A 27332-nucleotide genomic window follows, 5' to 3' on the forward strand; every position below is an offset into this window, starting at 1 on the left:
TTATTGTACCACTTTAACAACATGAAAGCAATGCAGTCAATTACTGTGACTGTAAAAATGTGCTGTGCAAGACCAAAAACTTTTTCTTCCAGTGCCCTGATCTGTACTTAACCCCTGAGAAAACATGGAAGATAATCTTTACCTGAACAAAGAACACATTCATTTCAACCATACATATGCAGTATGCTATGATGCAAACAGGACTCAGTTTACAGCTCTGAGTTCAGAGCAGGTTGGAGCTCCACCTGGAACGAATGTGTCATCAACAGAGTTCATCGCAGCTTCCACAGCTAGTGGTTTACAGTACACTGCAATTTTCATGCAAGTAATACAGATGATATAGCATGTTTTTTATATGCTAAACAACATTTTTGTAATTTCTCTGTTGCTTCCAAGAAAGCTGAAATACTATACTGTTTGTAATGTTAAGTACTCTTTTCAGAAGCCAGATTCAATTGCAAGCCCTTCAAGTCTCTACTCCCCCATTTTTAATTTTCCAGTTCATTATAACATTATTTTAAACATTTATGATGCATGTGCTTTTTCTCAGATAAATGTAGACCAAGAAGAAGGTCTGTTCTTCAGCTGCTAAAAGTCAAGCTGATAGAGATAAGGAAAGAGCCCTGATAAATTTATCTTTTCTTATATTCTAAAACATATACTTCTATATTGACAACTAACAGTATGAATCTTGCAATTTCAGCAGCAAACTAGAAGTTCCCAGCATGCTCTCCCACCTTTTGAAAAATTCAGAGGGTATGAAACATACTTGAGTGAAATCAGAAAATCTGTTCCAACTATAGTTTCTGAAGTTTCTGAAACCGTGCTTTATTATTATAACATTTTTGCTATTTTCTCTTTGCAGTTTTCTGCGATACAGATACTTGGGAGCTGAATAACAATAGCAGTGTTTAATAGACAGTATGGAAAAGCACAGGAAGGGGTGCTTCTAGGAGGTTGCACGTTGTAGGAATAACCACCAATTCAGTGGAGAAATCAGGCAAAAGGTGCCTTCGTGTAAGTTCACTGACAGTTCCTTTTTTTTTTTTTTTTTCCTCTCCATACCTGGACAGAAATCAAGAGCTCATTTTCTTATAAAAGTGATTCATAATAGCAGCAAGATGAAGAGAACTGTGCTGATGACTGATCATCTTAATATATTAAGTGTTTGCAAGGATACTGAGCTGTCTAATGTACTTAGTTATAATCAGATGATAACTACTGAGTTTAACTACTTTAATTTACCTTGGACTACATTTCATGTGCTCCATGATACAGTTGCTTTTAGGAAAAGAAATTTAAATAATACATCAACATGAGCACATCTATAAATTTAACAGAACAGAGAGATTAGGAAACCTTGGTATCAGCTCCATTTTACATTTTCCAGTCATTTTCAACTAAATGTTTTCTGTCAGGAATTGTGGAAGGGATATAGAGAATGGTTTCAATTAGGATCTGTGTTTATGTATTTAAATATCACAGTTTTCTGGAAGCTACGGTCCAACACTGGAATCTATCCAGTAATCATTTGTTAAAACTATTCAAGGGTTTGAGAGCAGCAATCATTTATCTAAGTGAAGATTGCAAAATGCATTTTTATACTTCTTCAGGTTCCTAATGGTGTTGAAATGGAATGAAATTTTCATTTTTGCTCCAGCAAATATATATAATATCATTAATGATCACCTTCATTGCCTTGTTACTTGTGCTTCTACCAATTCTCAACTAATACCTCCTGGCCAAGAACCAGCAATTCCAGTTCAAAATAGATTTACTAAGATGTTTTTACTATGAGACTCCCCTGGAAGTCAGATTTCAGCTCCATACATAAAATATTCAAAAAGAAGACCACAATATCTGCATCTGCTAAATTCTTAGCAAGATACTGCATGGAAATACTTGCATGATAACACCATGAAAATGCTCATGACTGAGAGGATTCTTGCAGGGATAGGTGTTGCCAGCTGTAAACGAACTGTGTATTAACGGACTGTGATTCCCCAGCTAATAAAACCAGTTGTGTTTATAAAGTCTCAGAGCATAGCAGAAATCACCAAGCCTGAAGTCTATAAATGAAATATGCTTGGAAAACCAAAAAAAAAAAAATCAAAAAGGGAGATTTTGGGTACTAATAAAGCATATTCTTTAGGATATATATATATATTTATATATTCTTAATAGCTAAAGGAAATTCTTTTGTATATATACGGACAAAACTTTTATATATACTTATCTGCCAGTTGTGAAAGTAACGTCTCATAAATTAGGCAGCCAACCAATCATGCTATTAGGTAACTTACACATTTTGAAAAATGAACTAAATATATATTTTTAGTGATTTGAATTAAAAGCAATGTTGCATGACATTTCCATTAGAAGGAGGAGATCAAGTTATGGTCTCTCGATGAAAACAGCTACTGGTCTAATGCTAGCACTGGTAGCAATGTAGATACATGGCACTCTGGGCCAAAATGGAAAGCTCTGCCTCCCTGGTTAGATTTTTATATGCAACTAATATATTTCTGCAGGAGCTTAAATTCAGCTTTATTATACATCATACACCCTGTTCTTATAATTCCTACATCTGTGATATCTCATCTATTTTTATAGAGACTTAACTGAGTGAATTTAAAGGTCAAGGAATTTTCACCTCGAAGTGCGATATGGATTCTTGTGTGGTAAAAGAGAAAAACAGTCTAATGAGAAAAAAACGTGGCTAAGTGAGCTAAAATAAAAACCCATTCTCTTCTGAATTAGATTAATTGATGAGATTATATTTGCAGAGGTAAGTACTGAGGCTAGGACCTGTTCTTTAATCTTCTAGAAGAATGTGATGAGTGGGTGTTAATTACCATTCTACATGCTCTCTTCTGCTTGTAAGAGGTTGATAAGTAGAATGTTAACATTTGTTTCCCACTTACATTTTATTGTCTGCCCAGTTTCTACATTATTCATTTGGCTGTGTTATGTTTTGAACAGGTGTATTTTTAGAAAAGAGAAATATGAATGTATTCCCCCTGTTGCTGGACAGACATTTAGATCAAGACTAATATTCTAACATCCTTTTATATTACGTAATGAAATGTAACAATATTTATAATTCTTATTTAATGTAAAAGCTTCAACTATCACAAAATTCTTCCTCTACTTCATATATAGCATTAATTTTTGTCACAGATAAAAACAGACAATTCATTCACAGAGTATAGCTAATATAGTTTACAGCTAAATAAGTGGCAAACTTCAGCTTTATAGTTTGGACTCGTTAGTGGAGAAACAATGGAGAAATAGGAAAAAGTCTTTCTTCAAGAGAGTGGTACTTTACCAGCATCAGAAAAAGGAGCACACAGATATGCGCACACACACATATATGCAGAATTAACTACGCTTTTTCAAAATTTTCAAATGTGGATAAAATATTTAATTACAAAGTTCACTACCTGTTCCAACAGATTTTCACCATCTTTTAACTAACTTAGTTTCCAAAGACTTACACTTAGTGAGATGCACGGGCAAAATAATAAAAATATATCACAGTATCACAGATTTCTAGGTTGGAAGAGACCTCAAGATCATCGAGTCCAACCTCCGACCTAACACTAAGTACTCCACTAAACCATATCCCTAAGCTCTACATCTAAACGTCTTTTAAAGACCTCCAGGGATGGTGACTCCACCACCTCCCTGGGCAGCCCGTTCCAATGCTTAATAACCCTTTCGGTAAAGAAGTACTTCCTAACATCCAACCTAAAACTCCCCTGTCGCAACTTTCGCCCATTCCCCCTCGTCCTGTCACCAGGCACGTGGGAGAGCAGACCAACCCCCACCTCTTTACAGCCTCCTTTAAGGTAACTGTAGAGAGCGATAAGGTCGCCCCTGAGCCTCCTCTTCTCCAGGCTGAACAAGCCCAGCTCCCTCAGCCGCTCCTCGTAAGACTTGTTCTCCAGACCCCTCACAAGCTTGGTCGCCCTTCTCTGGACTTGCTCGAGCACGTCCATGTCCTTCCTGTAGCGAGGGGCCCAAAACTGAACACAGTACTCGAGGTGCGGCCTCACCAGAGCCGAGTACAGGGGCACAATCACTTCCCTAGCCCTGCTGGCCACACTGCTTCTTATACAGGCCAGGATGCTGTTGGCCTTCTTGGCCACCTGGGCACACTGCTGGCTCATATTCAGCCGACTATCAACCAATACTCCCAGGTCCTTCTCGGCCAGGCAGCTTTCCAGCCACTCATCTCCCAGCCTGTAGCTCTGCTTGGGGTTGTTGCGCCCCAGGTGCAGGACCCGGCACTTGGCCTTGTTGAACTTCATACAGTTGACCTCAGCCCATCACTCCAGCCTATCCAGATCCTCCTGCAGAGCCTTCCTGCCCTCGAGCAGATCGACACACGCACTTAGCTTGGTGTCATCTGCAAACTTACTGAGGGTGCACTGGACGCCCTCATCCAGATCATCGATAAAGATATTAAAGAGGACCGGCCCCAGTACCGAGTCCTGGGGGACACCACTAGTGACCAGCCTCCAACCAGATTTGACTCCATTCACCACAATAATCACCTATATATAATCACCTGCAAAATAAATTTAATGGCCAGCCAGTTTACTGATGTACAAAATTATTTTTCATTATACACTCCTTGGTTTTTATATTGCATAGAAAGACCAAATAAAGCCAGGGTTCATAGCGAGAATTAGTTTTACTCAAGGAGAGAGTGGTAGCAGAAGATTTAGAACTGAAAATATTGTGAACAATATAGATTAAGGAATTCAGCAGTAAACTTTTAAAGGCAAATAGACACCTCATGATATGTGCTTGAAGGTTTTGAAACTTCAACTCTCACAGCCTTAAATAAAAATAAAGCATTTGAATGAGCATCAAATATATAGGATTTGATTTGCAGAACAATTTGTACATCACTGATCCAGGACAGTAAGGAGGGACTGTTGGAAAGGGATGTTCTCCTCCCATCCCTCATCTCCATCCTGCAGGCCACAGTCCTCTCTTGCTTCCAGTCTAGAGTGGGTAAAATCATGCTGTTCATATAAAGGACAGTTACCACCTCCCCACAAAGCCAAAACCACAGCTGAGATTAAACAAAACAGGGAAGGAAGAGAAGAAACCCTCTGCTATTGGCGTTTCCGTCCAAAATCGCATCCTGCCTGCTACTTCAGGGCACCCACATCTGCAGCCATGCTCCTCCCAGTCTCTTCCCTGGTGCTTAGCCCTGGCCCCGCTTGGCGCTGGGGGCAGGTGATGGAGCACACAGGGGCGCAGCGCGGTGTCACCTGCACCGGCCCCAAGTGCCCCAGCAGTGTAGCCAGTGTATCTCAGGGCCAAGCACCTGCAAGGTCATCTGACAGCCAGCAGCTCCAGCAGAGGCTCAGCTCCGATTCAGCCTCTACTTGATACTCCTCCTAGTATTTGAACTACCCCAATCACACACCTTGCAGGGCTTCTACAGCGTGGTGTCTTGAGCGGTGGAGATACGATCTGGGTTTTTGACCCGCACTGCTTGTGCTTCTGCTCAGTGGTGGGCGCCTCACGGCAGCTCCTGCTCTGAGAAGATCTTGGAGAGGCTTTTCTGAAAAGGGCTGGACTGGAGCCAGAATGAATAATAACTTGTGTAGCCTCAGAGCACTGCTGGAGCCACTAAGTATTAACAAACAGAATTAACATTTACAGGTTAAAGATCTGTTTGGTCGGTGGTTATTTTTCAGCATTAAATATAATTTATAGCTGGCTGATTTATGGGCATGGAGTCATTTAGGATATTAAGCAGTACCTAGTAGCTGCTTCATAGCTGCTGAGCAGCTTCAAGTCTTCCGCTCAGCTCTCTGTGTCATCCCTCTTAAACAAAGGGACCATTAATAAACTGCTCTGCACAGAACAAGAAAGGACTGAGTACTGCAGCCTCATTTCAGAGGTAATAGACTTAATAATGAACAAATGACACTGGCATAGTTTTAGGCTATTATTTTTAGTAATGTATGTGCCTTGCTATAGCTCTGTATGTGGTGAGCCCAGCTCAAGAAAAACATTCCATGGTTATTCACATCACAGTCTATTTTGTGATACTTTTCTGTAAAGAGCTCCAGACAAAAGCTTCCAAAAGACTACGTGCCAGGATCAGAGCCAGTTATTACTTAAGAAAATATTGCTGAAATCAATGAGAAATGTTGCAGGAGGGGGAATAGAAAGTGGGGAAGTAGTATCTCAGGGTTTCACTCCACATATGGCTTTAAAAGAAAGATGCAAACCATGTTCATCCTTTGCTTTTTGTGTATTACTTTAGTACAATAATTGAGAGAGAAAAAGAAAGAGGAAAAAATGCCTATATCAGATTTTCTTATAAACCTAAAATCCTGGCAGACAGTACAGAAAACTCTGAAATTACCAAATATTTCAAAGGTACTTTTGGGGTATGTGCTGAGTGAACTTTAAAGCACCTCCTGGGATCTGCATAAGGATTTATGGTAGCTATTCGAAACCAAACTAAATATAGAGGTTTTGCATAGTTCCAATCCCAAGTCAGACTGTGCTGGCAGTTCAAGCTGGGTTCTCCTTTGAGCTTTCAATTTTGTTTGAATCTGAAACTCTAAGCAAAACTCAGGAGATGCAAACACATGCAGACAGCTTCCCCCGAAGTGCTAACCGACTTGTGAACCAAAGCCCAATTGAACTCCAGTCTATTTAATATCCTGCAGGCGAACACTTAGCTCAGAACAGTTCTTTAGTCACTTAGATACATAAATGGAAGATAAAATGCTAGTACAGCATCCAACCACACTAAAGTATATTTAGAGAACAATTAGAAAGTCTCTGTGCTCCATACAAGACAGCTCAATGAAGGTAATCGTGTAACCTCCTCAAACACCTCTACAGCTATGATAGTATCTGTGGGCTGCCTTTGAAAACCAGACCATGCCCAGAACCACTGCACTGCCCATTTCCATTCTTGTACATCTCTAAGATGACCCAGTTTTACAGAAATCATGGGTGAGGGCTATGATGACCATCTTCCTCCTGGTATCAGCTGCCAGAGCCATAACTTCTATGGTAATACATCAGTTACAACTACAGCCAAAAGAGCTGTAATGCTGCCAAAATCCTCCTTAGGAAACCAAAATCCTGTTAATAAAATTTTTCATAGGAAACTGGAAAGAGGTGATTTGAAACTAGGATGCTTTCATTGTGCCTTGCCAGTTATCCGTAACCTGGTAAGATGAGGACGCAGTAGCTGCATGCATGAAGAAGGCAGTGAAAGTTATCAGATAGGCAGTGCATTACTAAAGCTATACGTGGCAGAGAGTTGGGAAGGGGGAGAGGACCATCAGGCAAGAGCCAGTCTCACACCAAAGAGGACAGCTGGCTGGTGACTGTTCAGTTCAGGCAAATTAATAAGTAAGTGTGTGAAACATCAGTGTGATCAACCACTTACGTACTGTTTTGCTGTATCCGTACAGTTTGTTTACTTATTAGCAAGGATTCCTGCTGTCCTTTGCTCTGTCCCCTCCATGGTTGTCCTGATTGCATGACACAACAACTCTTGCTGTAACAAAGACTGTACATCACACCAAAGCACTCAGATGCATTAAATGGCTAAGAAAAGTTCATTTGATGATGTACACTGTTGCTGCTACAGAAATAGGCAATCTTTGCAAACACCCAGAAAGTAAAGAAAGGCCAGAGGAAAGAGAGAATGGCGTGCTCGGTCTGCAAGAGAAATTTCCAAGCCTGGGCTGGGACGAACCGACTGAAGCAAACGGAGGTGGGTCTCCAGAGAGCAGCAGAGGTACAAGGGCCATTACAAGAGGCAGAGCAGAGATACCCAGTTTGAGGCTTCTGGAAAATGAGCTCAGCCTTAAGGTTACTGTATTACTGCCATTACTTAGCAATCAGTGTAACTGAGAGGATCACACCACAGAAACCGCCTCATCCTCTGCTACCAGTTCTCAGATGGAATCTGTCTTCAGGGCTAGGGTTTGAGCTACACTTTTGATGAAGGGGCTACAACCTTAAGAACTGTTACAAAGCAAAATTCATTACCATCATAATTACCATTCCTCTGTTAACAGATGGGCAGCTGAGACAACGAGGGTGTTATTTGTTCAAGGTCACAAAGGAAATTATGGCAGAACCACGGTTCAAACACAAATCTCTGGAGTCCAAACCAAATGCTTTAACCACAAAGCCATTCTTTTTTCCTCAAATAGTCCAGCTGGCACTTCGCTTCCTGAGTGCAGCAGGTAGGGGCTGACATTCCAAGTCCTTTCAATTGATATTATTAGCATAGAGCAACAAAGACGTGCAGTGGAGTATTGGCAGCCAAAGGGATAAGTGATGATTGTAAGATAAAGTGTTTGTGTTTCTAGCCATCTGTTTGCAAATAATCCAAATTATTATTTTTAGGAGTGCTGATTCTGTCATAGCTTTATTTCTGGTGTAGGGTAGCTCACTTCTCGTAGTGGATGGCTGAGAAAAACATTTGCTGCTAGTAGAAAACAGAAACACAAAACTTTCTGTACTTCTAATGCATCCTGCTGATAAAATACAAGAGCTTCACATCATCAAGTTTCTAATTAAACATAGCCACAAAATCTGGATGACAAAAATTAACATGCTACATTAAGAAAGCAAAGGTGCTGATGATGTATACAGGATCTTAGAATGCACATTTTGCTTTCTAAATTTTAAATAAATCATGCTGGAATTACCTTCACAAGAAAAATGGTTTTCATAAACACTATCCCTCTCCCTCCCTATGCAAGGTACCTCGTGCTGCCTTGCTTTCCCCAGCACTCACACAAACAACTATATAGTTCCTACCAAAACAAAAAAATTGAGCATCCAAGCAGTGTAATGGACATTAGTCATGGCTCCTTGCTTGCTATGGGAAAATAACAATAGCTGCAAGAGAAGACCAGACAAGAGCAAGGAAGGATTGGCAGCTCAGGAGTGAGTACAGCTGCAGTGAAGAAGTCTCTATTTCCAGGTGCATGGAGCATCTTTCTCACTTGCAGAAAAAAAGGCAAAGCATCTCTTCTCCACCCAGAGGAGCAGGTGAGTGAAGCCACCCCAATGGCTGAGGATCAAAGCAGGAGGAAGAAGGGAGGTCCCTAGACCTAAGTGACTTTTGTTGGGAACTTTTCGTAAAACAGACTTTTTAATGGAATATTACAGGTCTCCTCCATGGCATGGTTGAGCATTCCCCCACAGTACCATAAACTCCGTGAGATTGTTTCATTCTATTAGACTAAGGTACTAATGTATGTGTTATAAATCTATAAAGTTAATGGCAAAACAAGTTATACATTCTGATTTATTGTCTGCTTTGGCTCAAACCAAAAGGACTATACATTAAGGGGGGAAAAAAAAACATGCTGTCTCTATATTTATAACCTTGTCATTTAAACATTTGGCAGCCTTTCAGCTGCTCCATATGTTCACTGTATTAAGCTTTACCATAGAAGGAACTAAGAAGCAAAGTCAAAAGAAAGCTGATATTGTATGGTTTAAAAGCCTGGCAGTAAAAATAATAATCAAGGAAAAATTTCAATAACAGCCATTCTGTGGTACCTCTGCTGCTTCAAATGGCATGTAATGGAACACCATCATCCTTAAACATTGCTAGCAGACTGTCTTCAGACAAGAAGACTTAGGACATTTACATCGCAGCTGCTGTTACCCTTGTGCTTAAAATAAGTAGAAAAACTTGATACAGAAGGTGACATGAGAAGAAGACAAGATTAGAATTTAGAATTTGGGAAAATTCTACACTATTTGAAAAGGGATAGTGTAAAACAGCAAAGCAAAAAACTATTCTGGAAGAAAGTTTGGAATTTAATAGCAAGGGCTCTTCCACAATCTAATGTTATAATTTACAGTTATTAGAGTATTATAGCATGTCTAGAGACAAACTAAATTTAACAAATTCACATCATAGATATACTTTTAAGTATACTTTCATAAACATTCATCTAAATGATATATCAGCATCTGTCTGCAGATGGGATACTTCTACTCCCCAAAGTACACTCTCTAGGCAGAATTGATAGCACACATCTTGCTAAGAAGACAACATGAAAAAAACTACTTCTTAGGCTGAAGCATAATATCCTGTCCTTCACATTGGTATCATCAAGGTTTTGCAGGTTTAGAGGTTAGTGGTTGTTACTTAGCAGTTGAATGTTATCTTTGTGTTTGTACTTTGAGATGTAAAATATTTATCATCAGATAATCCTACTTTTTCAGTACTGCAATGATTCCTTTTAAAACCTACGCCAACTATAGACAAGAGGCATCTGTAACAGCTCATGCTTCCTTTGGAAAAACTGAGACTGGAGCATGATCCTCGTGCTACACAGACAGAAGATGTTTTTTTACAGTGAATTTGATTGCAGGGTGGGTGGAAAGAAGGTATAACTAATACAAGGAAAATCTGAATTCTGAAAATATTGAACTCAATATTTTTCCTCACTTTGAACTCCTCAAATTGTTTCCCATTATTTCCCATTACTAGCCACAGTGCAAGCAAGTGGCTGAAATAGTGAGTTGACCTACCATCCTGTACAGGAGTTAATCAAATTCTTATTTTCTCCTTAATATCCATTAATTTCCCATTTAATTTCCCTCTTGCTTGTGTGACTTGATGTGCCTTCCCTCTGCACAGATTGTCCTGTGTTACTTCACTGAAAGCAAATTCTGTATACCAATGCATGGAGCATGGGAAATAAACAGGATGAGCTCAAGATCTGCGTTCGGTCGCAGGGCCACGATGTCGTTGCAATCACAGAGACGTGGTGGGACAGCTCGCATGACTGGAACGCAGTCATGGAGGGCTACGTCCTTTTTAGGAAAGACAGGCTGGGGAAGCGAGGGGCTGGGGTTGTCCTTTATGTGAGGGAGCAATTAGAGTGTACCCAGCTCCACCTGGGGGAGGGTGAAGGACAAGTGGAGAGGTTGTGGGTGAGAACTAAGGGGTGGGCTGGTATGGGGGACACTGCTGTAGGGGTGTACTACAGGTCACCAGATCAGGAGGAGGAGGTTGATGAGGCCTTCTACAAGCAGCTGGTAGTAGCCTCACAATCCCGGGTGCTGGTTCTCATGGGGGGACTTCAATTATCCAGACATCTGTTGGGTAAGCAACTCGGCCAGGCACGCGCAGTCCAAACGGTTCTTACAATGCGTTGAAGATAACTTTCTGACGCAGGTGGTAGAGGAGCCGACAAGGCGGGGGGTGCTTATGGACGTTGTCCTTACCAACAGGGAGGGGCTTGTTAGGGATGTGAAGGTTGGGGGCAGCTTGGGGTGCAGCAACCATGAGATGGTGGAGTTCAAGATGGAACTTGGTGGAAGAAGTAAGGCTAAAAGCAGGATTGCTACCCTGGACTTTTGGAGAGCCAACTTCAACCTCTTCCGGGACCTGCTTGGGGGTATCTCATGGGCTAGGTTGCTAGAAGGCAAGGGTGCTTGTGAGAGCTGGGCAACATTTAAACAGCATTTCTTCCAAGCTCAGGATCGGTGCATCCCTGAGTAGGAAATCGGCGAAGGGGGGCAGGAAACCCGTGTGGATGAGCAAGGAACTCATCAACAAGATCAAAAGGAAGAGGAAGGTCTATGAAATGTGGAAAAAGGGCCTGTCCACTTGGGAGGAGTATAGAAGTGTTGTCAGGGCCTGCAGGGATGCGATGAGGAAGGCTAAAGCCCACCTAGAGGTGAGGCTTGCCAAAGAGATAAAGGATGATAAGAAGTTTTTTTTTTTTTTTTTTTTTAAGTATGTAAACAGTAAAAGGTAGACTAGGGATAATGTGGGTCCCTTGCTGAACGAGGGGGGTGTCCTGGTAATGGGAGATGCTGAGAAGGCGGAGGTACTGAATGCTTTCTTTGCTTCAGTCTTTGCTTCAAGGACTCCCCCCAGGACTCCTCGACCCTGACGGGAGGAGAAAGGGTCTGGGAAATGGAGGGCTCCCCCTGGTTGATGAGAGTGTGGTTTGGGAGCGTCTGAGTGGGCTCAACGCACACAAATCCATGGGTCCCGGTGGGATGTATCCACGTGTGCTAAGGGAGTCGGCAGAGGTGATTGCCGAACAGCTCTCTATCATCTTTGAAAGGTCCTGGAGAACAGGAGAGGTGCCTGAAGATTGGAGGATATCCAATGCCACTCTGGTCTTCAAGAAGGGCAAGAAGGAGGATCCGGGAAACTACAGGCCAGTCAGTCTCACCTCTGTCCCTGGAAAGGTGTTGGAACAGCTTGTTGTGGATGCCATCTCCAAGCAATTGGAAGAGAAGAATGTTATGAGGTGTAGTCAGCATGGATTCACCAAGGGGAAGTCGTGCTCGACCAACCTCGTTGCCTTCTATGATGGCATCACCAGCTGGGTAGATGGGGGGAGAGCAGTGGATGTCATGTACCTTGACTTTAGCAAGGCTTTTGATACTGTCTCCCATGACATCCTGCTAGCAAAGCTGAGAAAGTGTGGGATAGAGGAGTGGACAGTAAGGTGGGTTGAGAACTGGCTGACTGGCCAAGCTCAGAGGGTGGTGATCGGCGGCGCATAGTCTGGCTGGAGACCTGTGACTAGCGGTGTTCCCCAGGGGTCGGTGCTGGGTCCGGTCTTGTTCAACATCTTCATTGACGACCTTGATGAGGGAATAGTGTCTGCCCTCAGCAATTACGCCGATGACACAAAGCTGGGAGGAGTGGCTGACATGCCAGAAGGCTGTGCTGCCATTCAGCGAGACCTGGACAGGCTGGAAAGATGTGCAGGAAGAAACCAAATGAGGTTTAATACGAGCAAGTGTAGAGTCCTGCACCTGGGAAGGAACAACCGCATGTATCAGTACAGGCTGGGGGACGACCTGCTGGAGAGGAGCTCTGAGGAGAAGGACCTGGGGGTCCTGGTAGACGACAGGTTGATCATGAGCCAGCAGTGTGCCCTGGTGGCCAAGAGGGACAATGGGATCCTGGTGTGCATTAAAAGGAGCATGGCCAGCAGGTCAAGGGAGGTGATCCTCCCCCTCTACTCTGCCCTGGTCAGGCCTCACCTGGAGTACTGTGTCCAGTTCTGGGCTCCCCGGTACAAAAAAGACAGGGATCTCCTGGAAAGAGTCCAGCGGAGGGCCACAAAGATGATGTGGGGCCTGGAGCATCTTCCCTATGAAGAAAGGTTGAGAGACCTGGGTCTGTTCAGCCTGGAGAAAAGAAGGCTGAGAGGGGATCTCATCAATGTGTATAAATACCTGAGGTGTGAGAGACAGAGGGATTTGGCCAACCTCTTTTCAGTGGTTTGTGGGGACAGGCCAAGGGGTAATGGCCACAAGGTGGTGCACAGGAAGTTCCGCACCAACATGCGAAAGAACTTCACAGTGAGGGTGACAGAGCACTGGAACAGGCTGCCCAGGGAGGTTGCAGAGTCTCCTTCTCTGGAGATATTCAAGGCCCGTCTGAACGCCTACCTGGGCAGCCTGCTCTAAGGAACCAGCTTTGGCAGGGGGGTTGGACCTGATGATCTTTTGAGGTCCCTTTCAACCCCTACAATTCTGTGATTCTGTGTGATTCTGCTATACCCCAGCCAGCCACCCCACATTACTTGTCCAGCATGACACCATATGGTACGGAATATGCTGAGTATGACACCGTATGGTACGGAATATATAAAAATAGGAGTGTGTAAGCGATTATAGGTGGCTAATAAGGTAACCAAACAAGTTTCCTAAGACTCGCTACGGTCATATTCAGAAAATATCCCCAAAAAACAAACAATAAACCATGGCCTGCTGATCATAATAAATTCCTGAAGCTTAATATTCATAACGATGTCTAGTGAAACAATACAACTTCTGGTATACTGCAAAATTCTGCAAGATCAGACATCTCAAAATGGCTACCTAGCTCTTTTAAATGATTCAGTCAAATTCCAGTTGTCTTGTCATCTACTGCTTTTCAATGTTATTTTTCTTGTGTGAGATGTTTAGTTGTCCTTCACTATAAATTCTTTTGGCTCTTGTGACAGTTTGTTAAGTGGAGTGATACTTTGTGAGAAACTTCTAAATTATTGTCTTAAATTACTTACATGCAAGAAAAATAAAATAATAATAATAAAATGTAATAATAATAGATGAAGGTTCATTTTCAACTCTTCCCAGTGGAATTCATCTGGTCTCTATTAATCAGAGCATTCATAATGTTGTTGACATTTACACATATTTTTGCAGTGTGATTATGGGATAGTATTTTACGAACACACTATATTTGTTGAGAAAATCATCACCATCATCTCTTGATCAGGAAATAAATCAGGCAGAAGTACAGCATGGGAAAAAAAAATCTGATTTACTACTTATGTTAAAGCTGCATACCACATTTGCAGCCTTTTCTGTTAATCAATATAAAAAAGAAAATCTACCACCCTCTATTAAGGTATCCTTAGGTAAATATCACTGCAAGACTTTATTATGTCATGTGCTATGAATCACCTTTGATCACAGCAAGCGAAAAGGTATCAGTACATGTGGATATGATCCATTACTTCAAAGGAAATACTTAAAAATTAAAACAAATCAAATCTATCCCAACTTAAATCAGTGGAGCAACAGACGGAGCAGAACTGACAGATTACAAACATTATTAATACTTATGCATGATTCATTTTGCTTTGGCGTGCCAAAACAGTTTGGATTAAATTGTTGTTTTAAACACTTGTATCTTCAAAATTCAAAGTAACTTGTCAATGAAACATGAAATTTGTCAGAACTTTCATTATCTCTATGCTAAAAAAATCATAAATAAATACACCTCCTCAATGTTAAATGTTTATCAGTCTTGCTTTTTTGAGAGAGACTGATTGGATGGTACATTAATAATGAAAGGTAGATCAAATAATCAGAATCTGAGTTAAAAATGCTTAATTCATGAGACAAATACACAAAACAGTTCAAGTAATTAATAGAAATTGAATGTCTTATATTATCGCCATGAATCACTCTCTTTTTAGCTGGATACAGGAAATATTTAAGAGATTAAACACAAAATAATTCATGAGTTTATACTTTTTATGAAGGCATAAGAATGTGATTGTACTTTCAAACTGTCTGCCATTTGTTATATGCAATTAACACAAACACTTTCCAAAAGCTGCTGGTTTTCAAACCAATGCCCTATTTTTCATTTCTAAAAATAATATTCAGCTGCATCAGGGCTAAATTTTATATACATTCTTTTGTTTAGCTTGTATGTTGACAGATTTGTATTTAATTTACAAAGCAAGTCAAATCCAAAGATGAATTCAACAGTTGCCCAGATTTTATTAGAGAACTTTTTGTGTGTGATGGTTACTGGTTGAGGTGTTTAACAAAAGGGAATAGGAATTCAATTGTTATTGTGAAAGAATAAACTACATAGCACTGAGAAGCTTTCGTAGTGCTTTTTGCAATAAAATTACATCTATAAAATCAATTTACAGGGCACGATTTTGGTCATGGAAGTACTCTTAGCGAGACAGAACATTTATTATCAATTTAAGATGCAAAGTGTGATTTCCTTTTCCCCGATACTGATATCTTAAAATACTAGAGAAGTGTCATCTATATAAAAGTATTCATATCTCCAAAATATCAGAAGTAAAGCAACAAATTGTACTAGCCACGCTCAGTTCTAGACTGAGAAAAGCACAATAGCTTTCTACTTCTGCTCATGTAAATTACTCTCTTGTAGTAGGTGAACTCAAGCTAATGAAATAAGCTGATTATGACAACAAGGACCACTGTACTGTCATAACTCCCCTCCACCCCCCATTTAATTGCTTAATAGTCAAAAACAATGCTACCATATAATATGCTATCATAGAATACCATGCATATATGAGAAGTGATATATGCATATGAATGTGACACATTTGTGGAGTTTCAGATCATTTGTACATGTCTGTAGATGGCCTGCAGACATGCGGTGTTCACAGACTATACTTCCCCTTTTACAGCTTCATTCTTCTTCCCCAAGAAGTTTTTTTTTCCCTTTGTTTTTTAACATCTTCCCAACATACATGCCTAATTTTATAAGTAAAATCTTGAAATTTAGCATCTGATCCTCAGTCTACATTCTGAAAACTTTCAAATCCAATTATGTCAGCTCGCTGCTTACCTGTCTTCAAATATACCCATACAAATATTACACTTGCTTATTTGAAAGGTATTTCAAGATTTTGCAGGGTTGATTATACACCTCCCACGACAGCTGTCCTTTCCTGTAAGATACACAAAAAGCTACTCTCAGGTGATGCTGTTTTATTGCCTGAGATCACTTTTAGCACTGCTTAACAAAAAACAAACAAACAAAAACAGCCAGCAAACAAAATCAACAAAACCCACAAAAACCTATAACAAATCAAATACTCTTATACTCAATTTAGTCCCTCTGCTGACATACTCGGATTTAATTATCAATTACAGGAACTAATACATCCATCCTATCATTCTGGATTTGCTTTCAGAAGTTCTAGTGGCACAATCAATATTTGATTTGCAATAGAAATAGACATTGAAAAATGCATACCTTTATTAAAAGACAATTGTAAGCTTAACATGCTATATACATCTATTTAGAAACAGCAAAACTCTCTACATTGACAGAACAGCAGATGACTTTATATGACTCTATGCAACTAATGTTAATTAAATAATTGTTAAATTGTTAATTAAATAAATGTTTAAAAGTGTGTAAGACTTTCCCACTATGCAATCTGGGCAGTTATAGCTTTTCCTTTGAGTTACATACTTACTAGCAAGGAATTGCAAATAGAAATGGTTAGAATGGGGAGGCAATAGTTCATAACTGATTTAACAGCACAGCTTTGCCTTTTGTAAACAGTCAAAGATCCATGGTCTCCCTGCTCAATTGTGCTATAAAATATTTGCTAAATATCTGCAAATCTTATACAAAAGAACTTTTATATACAAACTTTGAAACTGATACAGTTAAATGAGTGACACAAAATTTGTTGAGTGAAAATCATTATTGTCCATAAACAGCAGAATGAGAAATACCTATTACCATACCTAGGACCTAAATGGGTAGTAAAGATTTTGTTTGTTTTTATTTCAAGAACATTTGCCTAAAAAAAAAAACTTTGAAAAAGCATTTGATAGGGTGGTGTGGGATTACTGTTTGTTGATGTTTTGTGTGTGTGTGTGGATTTTTTTTTCCCTACAGTACTTGAAGCAAAAGTACTTATTCATTCAGATATCAAAAGCTGAGGGCCACACTCTAATCTGAACTCAGGCTCAAAATATTCCTGGATATTCATACTGTCATAATTGTTACCACAGGCAGAGTAAGACAGATGGCTGGTCATTATTTTTTCATGATTCTTCCACCAGTGCTTGCAGTCAGCCTATACAAAATGGGTAAATCTCCTGTAACCATCTCCCCTTCCTCAAACTGGGGTTTCACAACAATGGTTGCTGTTCGCATCTACCTTGAAATGAATCTTATTTCTTATTTCCTGTACTGTTGCTTGAAGATAATTTAAATTGCCTCTTAACCACAGGCTCTTAACTGTAATCAATATCTACTAACAGCATGGATTATTAATCAAAGAGGGTTGACATATTTTTATTTGACCTTTATGAGCAAACCCTCTTAGTGATGACACTAGTGTTTAACATCAGCATATTGTTCCAACACTATTCGCCTTTGGAGAAACTACGAGACCACCAAAATCAATGGCAAAAAAGGACAGATTTCATCCTTGAAGTGTGGATTCAAGACCAGGCAATACAAGGCTGCAACACGTGCAGTTTTATAAGTACACAAACTACATTCACATTTTAACCTATCTAATACGTTATCATCCATGCAATTATTTCCGATCATTCATTTTTGACTGACCCTCATGCCTAAGTCTTCCATAGGCAACTTGTTTTTTTGTAAAACAGAGATACTAGACTAAACTAATCTCATGAAACAGAGCCCAAATGACTTCAGTGCATTTCCTGGAGACTCATGCAACATTTATACACCTTCCACACTATGTTCACCAAAAGAAATAAAAAGTGTATAGATATCCAAAAACAGAATTCAACCATGTTTTACAATCTTTACATATGAAAAAACTTGTCTCTGCCTTTTATAAACACAAGAACTAAACTGCAAAATGTCTAATTCTGCAATGGAAGTAGAAGAATTTCTCTAAGGAAGCCACGTTCGCCTACCTTAAAATGGTGCAATTTCAACATATATCTTGCAGATTTAGGGCTCAACAGTTTCTCAAAAAACATGCATCTGAGTGATTGGGGCACATTGCTCTGCAAACATACTGAATAAAGAACAAATGTTTGCTTTTCCATGTATAAAAACTATAATAAGTAGTCTTTTATTTTACTTGATGATTTAATTAGAACTTATATCAGCTGTTAAACCATTATGCACTGGTTGACAGAGTTCCCTGTTTATTTGTTATGATATTACAACTCTAAACAACCTCTTACAGCTAAAGATATATTACCTTGAATTATATTTAACAGCTTAGTATTACGCAATACATTATATCTTACCATATGTAAGGGACAATGTCTACATTCTATTGAAGTTTGTTCTTTAATTTTCATAATGCTACAAGGTATTAGCTAATGAACTACAACCTTAGCTCTTTGCTGCTCTTAAAGCTGACAGGAATATGAACGTGCAGGGTAAACATTTTTTTACTTGAAGTGCGTGAATGAAATCTAAGCATTAGCTTACTACTCCATGTGGTAAGCTGAGTCTTACTCTGAAGACCTGTGAACTGAAAAAGAATAAAATAAGTAAATTCATGAAAGAATCATTCAATGAAAATTGGCTAAATCATGCAAATCCACAACCTCAATATGCCCAATATTACAATGATTCATACACCGTGCAAGCTTACTAGGGTGAAAATTTGATGTATTTCACTAAGAGAGTATAACTGGAATCACTCTTTCCCTGTATCAGTTTGACCTAAACAGGTTTAGCAGGTTCTCAGTTCTCTAAGAAAATTTGTCCCCATAGGGACCTTTCCTGCTTACAAACAGTTAATTCCACCCACTTCATGTCTTTCATTGGAAGAGCCAAAATGTCAATAAGTCTGTTTGTACCGCAACAGAGCAATTAATATTTTTGTGATAATGACATACCCAGTTGTTTGCACAGAGCTTTTTGCAAAGCGTGAAACACCTGACAGATTTTAGCAGTAAACACTATGACTACGAATACTCTGAATTGCAACAGATGGGAGAGAAAAGGTTAAGCTGAGGCAATTCAAATCTCCTTTGATTCCTCACACCCATCTGCAAATGGCGAGTGCTGTGGCAAGGAGGAAAGCATGGTCTGCTGAACCTGCACCAGGTCCAGCTCGCTCTGCTTAGGGAGACATTTGCAGCAGTTATTCATTGGCTGCTACCCTGTGGATTGAGCAACAGACTCCATGAAGCTCATTGGCGCACAGCGCAAATATTCATCACTTGGCCAAGGTACAATTTATTAAAGCATATCAATTAAATTACTCGATGTCCAATATGATGTGAATTTTACAGCAGTGTCTCGTATTATGCTACGAGTTCTCTTTATTTCCACATTGAAAATCTCAAGGTAATCACAGGAAGAAAAATAACCAACCATATAAACAAATATTATCTTTTACAACCACAAATAGATTGCATCACTAAAGCTGAATTGCTGTGCATCTTATTCTGCATTATTTTGTGCAATTACTTCTTTGATTACCAGTGTGATAATGCTGAGATGAGTTTTCAACCTTTCAGAATTAGACCTTTATACACAAATATGTTTTGGAGAATAGCAAATGATTTAATAGTGCCTACATAATAGTAGCAGTAAAAATTGTAGCAGTCCTATAATTGAGCTAATGGAGAATCTGATGGAAAGACAAGATAACAAAGGAGAAACGATGCAGTAAAAATTGCTTCACTTTGAATCCAAATGGTAAAAGTAGCTTGAGAAGCCTAGGATTTCATGTGCAGCTAGTTTCCAAAATGAAATATTCTAATATAATAAAAAGACATTAAGTAACACATGACTAAAAAGAAATGAAAAAAGACAGGAATATTCCACCTATACTGTCATTCTTTAAAATTACTGCTATCAGGAGGCTTTCACAATTTTGGAAAACTTGCTTGAGAAGTTGTTCTTCTCCACATAAGAAAAGTGTCTTAAAGGGCATGAAATTCTTCATCTAGTGAGAGTAATTGGAAAGGTTCTTGAGCATGCAAAAAATATAAAATAAAGATGCCTGATTAGAGATGACAAATTGGATGCTGGATAGCAGTAATGAAAGCTACTGTAGATAATGTGCAGCAGAAAAACTGTCTCTTGTGTGATTTTCATATTAAAATCTAAAAACTCCTCCTTTCATTACTTCTCTTAACATTTCCAATTGTCTTTATTATTTTGTTTCTTTTATGCAGTGGATTAAAGTTTTATGGCACTGGGGGCAAATCTTTCTGTCCTTTTATAAATAATGCCACTAGTTTGAAGAGAGAAAAAGCAAACAAAGCACAGACGGGCCATTACATAAGCTAGTTTTGAATATTGCTTCATTGTACTTCTGCTGAATAGTCTGAAGACAGTTTTTGCTATTGCCAAACCTTTTGGAGGTTTCACTTCAATTTGCAAATCATGTAATTGTTGAAAAAATAGTAATATGTGTTTGCTTGGAGGGGCAGAGGACAACAGACGGAATGAGAGGTGTTTGCTAGGGATGGTGTTAATGTAAATGGTCTGTAGTCAAACTATTCATCTACATCCATGATAACATGATCTCCTCCTAAATATAAGGAATAAAATTTTGTGCACATATGGAGTGATGCTTGTATTTGAGCTACAGTTTTCTGTACTGTTACGTGAGCATACAGATTAGGTGCTGTTCTGCTCCCACTGCTGTGAGGAGAGTGCAGCACTGCTCTGCAGGCAGCCACGGCCTGCTCAGCTGTGCAGCCGCTGCCCGAGGAGCTCTGTCTGGGACCTCTAATCAAACTTGGGGCTCCTCAAACTCTTTCAAGGTGCACATGTCCTATGCACTCGTCACCTTTACGCAAGGATGCTCAGTGGTTGCTGGTTTAGACAGGTACCATAGGCTTCAGTTCCCCTATCTGCTTCCCCAGTTCCAGAACAATGTGAAATTACAGCTATGTGTGAGGACAGCAAACGTGCTTTTGGGTTTAATACTCTTCTACCCTTATGTAACAAGTTGTTCCAGTGACTTCAGGTCTCATGGCATAAAAATGTCAAAAAGCACTTTCTCTTGAAAGTTAAGCAATAACATTACTCTGTCACCAGGTTCAGCTTGGCAAATGTGCTGTGCTTTTTCAGAGCTGCTCTGTACATACCTGCAGGCAGAACAGCCACCAGCCCATGTGCAGTTTCACTTGTGGTTAGAAATGCAGCGGGAGCCTTCAGTACAGCACGGCCATCGTCTTCCACTGGGGGACTTGTCACTGAGCACAACAAAATAACGGTGTGTGAACACAATACCATCTGACATGGCTTCAGCTTTAAAGAAATGGATCATTTTGGTAACAGCGGGTAGAAGTAAGAAATTACCCATAAAACACTGCTAAACACTGCTGCTGCCTGAAGGTTGAAGTGCTGTGTGCAATGGGTATTAGTTTGCCAGAAGCACCCCTAGTTAAACACCACAGAAATTATTGGAATACTTTTGAAATCACACTGAGGATCTAAACAAGTGAAAACATTCCATAAACCTTCCACCCACATATGTCAATTCAAATGCTCGACTTTTCTTCAGGTATTTATTTAAATAGGCATGAAAAGGAAAGGTACAAAGCTCCATTCTAATACCACTCAAAATGAATGCATTGTCGGAATTTTAGAAGTAAAGAACTCATTCTGCCTTTACGTTAATCTTATTGAATGGCTGAAAAGTCATTTTATGGAAACTTATTATCACTGAGGTGAAATTTTGCTGTCCAAAGAGGCCAAGTTTATATTGTTGACTATTTTTCATAAATTCAGGCGAAGACTTGCAGACATGGACTTCGTGTGCTGGTGCTTATTATACCTGTGCTAGCTGAAACACAACTTAATTCTACTATTCATGGACCAAAAATAATACTGAAGTGCTGGGTGGAGTGACACATCTCATTATGTCACCCATGCTCAGTAGGATGGGAGCAAACTAATGAAAAACAAGTAGATAAAAATTATGTAAGATGTAAAGGAAAAAAGCAGATACTATTTTTTTCTCTTTTCCTTCCCTTAACCCTCCTCTGAGAAAATCCCCATCATATGGCATGCTGTGCACGACAAGCAGCACTTCAGTCCATCTTGACCGCAGCTGTGGAGATCTGGCACATAGGTGTTTGTATCTGCTGGATAAGCAGTCAGGTATCTTTTGTAAAGATTACCCTCCGCTTCTTCGTAGTAAAGTGTTTTCATGCCTACCAGCACAAACAACCAAAATAAATCCTTTTCAAAGAGGATCAGTGATAGCAGCGGAGGCGACACTGGCACGTCCATCCCCCAAATGAAGCAATAAGAAAGTCTGCATTCCCTATAGGAACCAGAGACAGCTTTTTTGGACTGGTTTGGTCTGAGCTATAGAAACACAGTACCTGCAAATACATCAAGTGAGGGATTCCCAGAGCTCCTGGTGCAGAGGAGGGGCTGAGGAGAGAAATGCTTTTTAGATAGCTTTGTCACAATTGCTTTCCTCAAAAAATCATGTGCCTCAAAACATTGCCTTCATCCAGGTGTATTGTCTGACAAGACGTTCATTAGAAATGAAGCCTTTCCTACTTAAACAATTTTGAAAATTGTAGTAGAAAGCTGTCTAGAGCTGCAGCGATCGCAGTAGCCATTTCTGCTTGCATTGTTCAAACACTTTTAGAGATAAGGGGCATCCTTTAAAGCAGTTAAGAATTTAGGCACGTCCATTACCAGTTCACAGGTGACACCTGAGCATCTGAAAAGCACCCTGATCCCACCACAAGCGTTTTGAAGTCCTGCTGCCAATGATGGACAGGGAAACAGCACTGATACTGCTAACAGGGTCTCATGACACTTGCAGGTTGTTTGTTAAACCCCATCAAGTGAATAAAAACCTGGGTAAATATCTCTATGTGACTGAATGATTTTTAAATATATATATTTTATATTAGGATGCTTTGCTTTAATTACATTATTTCAAAATGCATCAACAAATTGGACAGTATTTTGCACGTTAGCACTGTAGAGGTACAGTGTATAAAATCTATTGTATCTTCTTTATTTATGCACAATTCAAAAGAACAGGAATGCCCCACAGCCTTACTTTAATTTAATACCTTGAAACAAGGGAACTGACCAATAATATTCAATAGCTTAAATGGCCGTGAGTCACCAAGAGACATCAGGTTGAGATTTTCTGGTCTAGTACACACAAATCAATGAATAAAAGAAAAACAACATACACACAAGAAAACAGTTAAGGATTTTTTTTTTTCTCAGCTATATTAAATACTTACAATTTTGCTATGTTTACTTTTTTTTTTTTTTTCTCCCCAATAAATACAGATAATAAATAAAATGTCCAGGAATAGTATTTCAAGACTGGAAGAAAATTTATACCTTTTCATGAAAAATATTGCTAATCACTACAGAAAGCATTCAGTAGTCAAAGAATATCTTTGCTGGGATATAAAATTTTTCTCCACAAATAAACTGTCTTATTTTGTTCTCAGAATGATTCACAGCATTTTTTAATAACTATTTGATCATAATTGGGAGGCATTGTCTTTCCTGCCTGATGTGTAAATTGTTATTAATCTGAATCAATAATACCCAGCACCCTAAACTGGGACACCTAAGTTCATGAGAGTTTTTCAAGATTAACCTTTCAGCATACACTGATTTACACTGGTTGCCTAAATAGGGATCTGCCTGCAAGCATAGTGATATTTTGAAACATCTGAGGTTTTGAAAAAATACTTATGTTTGGTATGAACTAGAACCCCACACTGAAAATACAGGCATCATATTGTGAAGCCATTTAAAACATTATTTCTACAGCTTCAAAATAGCGACCCTAACTTTACTAACAGTGTAGCAACTGGAAAATGTACAAAAGGCATACTGAACACTACAAGCAATTAAAGCAGATAGTTTTGAATATATCCTTTTTATTTTTAATAGTTTTTAAAAAATATTAAGACAAGAGCTCGTAAATGTGTTCATTATTTTAACTTTTAGAAAAAAAAATCTTTTAAAAAAATGTAATTATTAATCATTACTGATAATTAATCTGCAGAAAGACAAGGTAAAATTTTTGAGCAAAATAATAAATAAACAAAGAAGCATTTATTCTATGTGTTACTGCCATAAAGGATATAATTATAATGTTTACTTTGGCTTCGATGCCCATTAATTCAGGTAAACAACATTGTCTACTTTGGTTTACGTTTTTGACACCTCTGTCTTCTCTTTCAGAAATAAGTATAACCACAAAAATTAAGATTGTTTTTACTGATAGTACATGTCTCTGTGGGATACCATAGTATAATACTTTATTTATCATTTAATTCACCTGAATTAGTATGACTTACTGTTTTTAAAGTAAAAATGCTTGAATGCCTGTGGCACCATGAAGTTGCATCCACAATTTCTCATGAAGATGTCAGAAGGACATGTCTCCACTAAAAATGAAAGAGCCTGTGGGGAAATAAAAGGGAATAGAACTGAATTTCACACTAAGCTGTTCTTGCTTTGTCTGTTATTCCCCTCCATATTCAGAGGTGACCATATAACCTTGCTATTAGATTGATCTCTGTCATTTGTTGTATGTTTAAAACCTTTGGAATTGTGATACAGAATTACTGCACAGATGCTGGGCTGAGATGGAGGTTAATAAAAAAAGAAAACACTGCCTGAAAACAGATGTTTGGATTTTGAAGCACAAATATAGCTGACTCTCAGCAGATAAGCCCAGATTTCACCAAGTCTAAGGGATAAGAGACCAACATTCCTCCTTTAATCTGATTTGGTATACTCACCAGTATTCAGATAAGATAAAAGCATAAAAGATCAAGGTCCATTCTTTTGAATGATTAATCAATGGCTTTTTATTTTCTCCTAAAATACTTGGAGCATCTGTGTATCTAATAGAAGGCAAATCTCATCTATAATAGGGATTCTAGGATTTACTAACAATTGCTTGTTTAAAAAAGAAGGTGGTTGACAACAGTTATGTATAGAGTTGAGTTTTAATGACTTTTCATGAAAATTCTACCAACTAATTAAAGCCTACAAGAAAAACATAAATCTCCAAAGTTTGGAAGAATACATGGCTAATAGGCATGAACTGGATATAACTACCAAGATAAACCAGAAGTCTAGTTTCAAGTAGCTACTACATTTCCAGGATACAAGAGAAAACTCACCTGAAAAAGTAAATAATTAAAATTAATATACATTGTGCCCGTGTTCTTATTAGTCTCTTTCACGTATTTTTCCCACTAGCTACTGCAAAAATGCAATTAATAGCAATTATGTGATACGCAAGAGAGCAACTTATGATGTAAATACAAGTTTTCCAGATCATCAACACTGAGCTTAAAAAGAACTAAAAACAACCTTATGGCACCATCCAAAATGCACACAAGTCTGTCAAAATAGACTGAGATTTGGGCAATGCACTGGAAAACCAACTCACTGAGGGGTCATAGGCAATGGTTTGTTCATGGCATGCAAGATAATTGAAACAAAAATAAGTTCCTAAAACACTTACAATGTGAGTACATTAAACTAGGTTTCAGCCAATGAAGGAGGAGGAGCTGATTTCTCTTTTGCTCATTTTCAAGCAGCACCTTAACAGATGTATTTTTAATTTTCAACAATTTTCATGTAATTTGCAAAATTATTATACAGAAGAGTATTTGACATGGAATACACGATTTGTGACACTGATAAATATAAAGACTATTAATTAAATGTCTACTTGCTAAGTGAATGATTAGGAATTGTATTTCTACACTTTCAGCAATGTTCAAAAACTAGAGGACACTAAGTTAAGCAGAAGTGGGATCAAGTGCTACATTACCAGTGCTATTATGCAGTTTGCCAATACTCCAAAAACCAAGGAATTAAGGTTAATTAATCACTGAAGGTAATATATGCAAGTAGCACCAATACCACCATTGTATGCATAGGTGCATGTTCTAGAATAATTACAGTAAGATGGAACACGCTCCTTACAGCACAGATTGTTAGAGATTGATAAAAATAATACCACCACATCTTCAGTGTTCTCTTTACTACACTGCTGTTTTATGGGAAGCAAACAGCAGGATTTTATGGATGGCTGTATTAATACATTATTGATACATTCCATAAGCTACAAGAAAAATAAGGACGCTCTGAAATTCAGTCAAGAATGAATTTGGTCGGTTTATTCCAATAAATACTGTTCCCCAACTTTTGTGCCATCTGTGCATCATGCACAGGAAAACCAACATCAATTAATAAAGTGACTGCTGGAGTAGAGGCTCTAATGGTTTCTAGCTGCTGGGGATCCCCCCCAGTGAGGGCTCCTGGGCAGACGCCTGCTCTGCGTTTGCTTTTCCTTGGGTTGCAGTGCTGATGTCTTTCTTGTGAGGGTCTATAGAGAAACACAAGGTGAAATCATCAGTTATTTTGCTAAATAAATGAGAAGCAAATCCACTGACATTGGTACGGGGCTAATGTAAAAGGAGTGTGAAAACAGGAGTATCCAACCTCATCTGTGCTCTGCTTTGCCTGAGATCACCAACCCAAAAGCTTGCCAGTAGGCTTTTAAGTAAGTATTTTGCCACTTCACTGATGTCTTGATCTACTTTCTACATTTATTTAGGTGCCTCTTGTCAGTATTTCTGGGCTCTGTCAACATAAGATCCTGACAGACAAGGTTGAACTCTTATATCACACTCCAAATACCAAAGAAAGTCAACCTCTAGAAATATCAGGGTTTCAGGAGCCCACAAATGCTTATCCACTTAAATTCCTATATAAAATGGAAAGGGAAATGTATAGATAATGTTCTGAAAATGTATAGATAATGTTCTGAAAAATAAAATAAAATAAAATAATAAAATAAAATAAACAAAATATGGAAGTGTAGACCAAACCAGCAAAATACCTGATCTAACAAAATAAAAGGATGCTAACAGCAGACCTACTACTGCCCTTCTTCAAACATAGCTGCTGCCAGCATAGCCCCTAGGCAACCCCAACAATATATGTAGTTGTCTAGCTTGGCCATTTCTATGGCTAACCTGCTTGTAATTAGGCACTTTTTGTGGATATCACATTTCCATGTCACTGGCCT

The 27332-nt window shown here is 39.0% G+C and overlaps 1 protein-coding gene across 1 annotated transcript in view; it reads right to left on the reverse strand.

The window, feature by feature from the left end:
* LOC310879844 (uncharacterized protein) overlaps positions 1 to 27332 on the reverse strand; it is a 796982-nt gene that overhangs the window by 74536 nt on the left and 695114 nt on the right. The window contains exons 29-30 of the mRNA XM_083794781.1: positions 24577 to 24682; positions 21364 to 21471 (exon numbers count right to left, since the gene is read on the reverse strand). Coding sequence (XP_083650907.1) covers positions 21364 to 21471; positions 24577 to 24682 — 214 coding nt within the window. The remainder of the gene's footprint in view (positions 1 to 21363; positions 21472 to 24576; positions 24683 to 27332) is intronic.

The sequence above is a fragment of the Anser anser genome (genome assembly GCF_964211835.1).
Source record: "Anser anser genome assembly, chromosome: 11".
Lineage (NCBI taxonomy): Eukaryota > Metazoa > Chordata > Aves > Anseriformes > Anatidae > Anser > Anser anser.